Genomic DNA, 1486 nt, shown 5'->3' on the forward strand with positions numbered 1-1486 from the left:
AATATATGTTTATCAAATAGTTTGTTAAAACTAATCGTGGATCCCTTTAAATGCACAAATGAATGTACAAGTAAAAGGAAAAACAATTAATACATACTTAAATAAACAGTAAATTTTAAATTATGTGTTTAAATATATAGACTAATTTATTGGAACTAACTCGGAAAAATAAATATGAAAGTCAATTAAAATATAAAACAAGAGGTTAAAGTTCTCCTTTTTTAATTAAATTGGTGCATTCAAAGTGTATTTATTTAGTGGTTCATGTAATTCTTTTATTTCTAATTATGTCAGTTTTGGTCCTCCGTACTGCAGAAGCCTGATAATCATCTGTTCATTGATATCAGGTGTGTTGAAGCAGAGAAACAAGTAAAACATGCAGGGCTGCGGCCCTCCAGGACCAGGATTGCCAATGCCTGGTCTAAACTCACTCTTTGGTGAACTAATGGTATTTTTTAAAGTTTTAACTCTGTTCTTTCCCGACATGAGATAATCCTAGTCCTAACATAGTCTTGTGTGTTTAGGTACCTGTGGGTTCGAATGCAGCAGGTGAAAGAGCAGATAGCRGAGCTCTCCAGGAAGCAGGCCTACCGTCCACATGACCCTCAATATGGCCGACTCTTCCAGGATCTCCAGCATTACCTCTGCAGTGTCGGACAGAGGTCAGCTATCCAGGAGCTGCTGTCCCACATGTTGAAGGTCCTGCAGAGCTCCTCCCACTCTGTAAAATCGAAGTCAGCAGTCCAGGCCCTGCTGAAAGAGGAGGCTGTGTGGCAGAAGTCCCAGCAGCGCTTCTGTCAGAAACTCATGGAGGACTACTCGTTGTACCCTGATGTGGTGGAGCCAGTCAGAACTGGCATCCTCCAGCTGCAGCATGGAATGAGGCTGGTGGCCTCTCAGGTGGCTACCTGTCTGACTCCTGTACCAGATCTGTCTAAGCTGGTCTCCTGCTTGCTGGCGTACCCCACAGTGTCCCGCAGTCTCCCATCCTATCTCCTTCGGGCGGACTTCCTGTGCTCCCAGGCTTGTGTTGATGTTCTGCACAGACTCGAGGAGCTCGTACCCCAGCACGGCCCTGATGACGTCATCCCTCAGTCGTCAGCTCTGTTAGTAAACGCCCTGCTGTACGTACAGTGCCACGCGCTGTCTATTGGAGAGTTTGGTCCTGAGGCGTGCAGCCTCTTCAGACACATCTGTCAGGTCAGAGATGTGACACCTTATTGTTAGTGTTGACTCAGCACGAACACTGTTTCTGTGCTTTTTATGTACAATTTTTTATTTAAAGGGATCCCCAATTAGTTATAACATTAGACTTTATTTAATTAACATATATTTTAACTGTAAAATAAAGACTGTAAAAATACTGTAGGATGTTAAGTATTTATCATTTTTAAACTAAGTTTAAAAATATATGATGATGTGGGTAGGTCATCGGTGCGAGGCTGCTAGCGAGCTATATCCACCCTGAAGGTTAATCCTGGACAAT

General features: G+C 42.8%; 1 protein-coding gene across 1 annotated transcript in view; it reads left to right on the forward strand.

The window, feature by feature from the left end:
* Window positions 1–1486, forward strand: part of LOC106532353 (midasin) — a gene marked incomplete at its 5' end in the record, with an annotated part of 67840 nt that overhangs the window by 4550 nt on the left and 61804 nt on the right. Inside the window, 1 exon segment of the mRNA XM_014028390.1 lies at window positions 525–1200. Within this exon segment, the coding sequence (XP_013883844.1) occupies window positions 525–1200 (676 nt within the window).

The sequence above is a fragment of the Austrofundulus limnaeus genome, unplaced genomic scaffold (genome assembly GCF_001266775.1).
Source record: "Austrofundulus limnaeus strain Quisiro unplaced genomic scaffold, Austrofundulus_limnaeus-1.0 Scaffold756, whole genome shotgun sequence".
Lineage (NCBI taxonomy): Eukaryota > Metazoa > Chordata > Actinopteri > Cyprinodontiformes > Rivulidae > Austrofundulus > Austrofundulus limnaeus.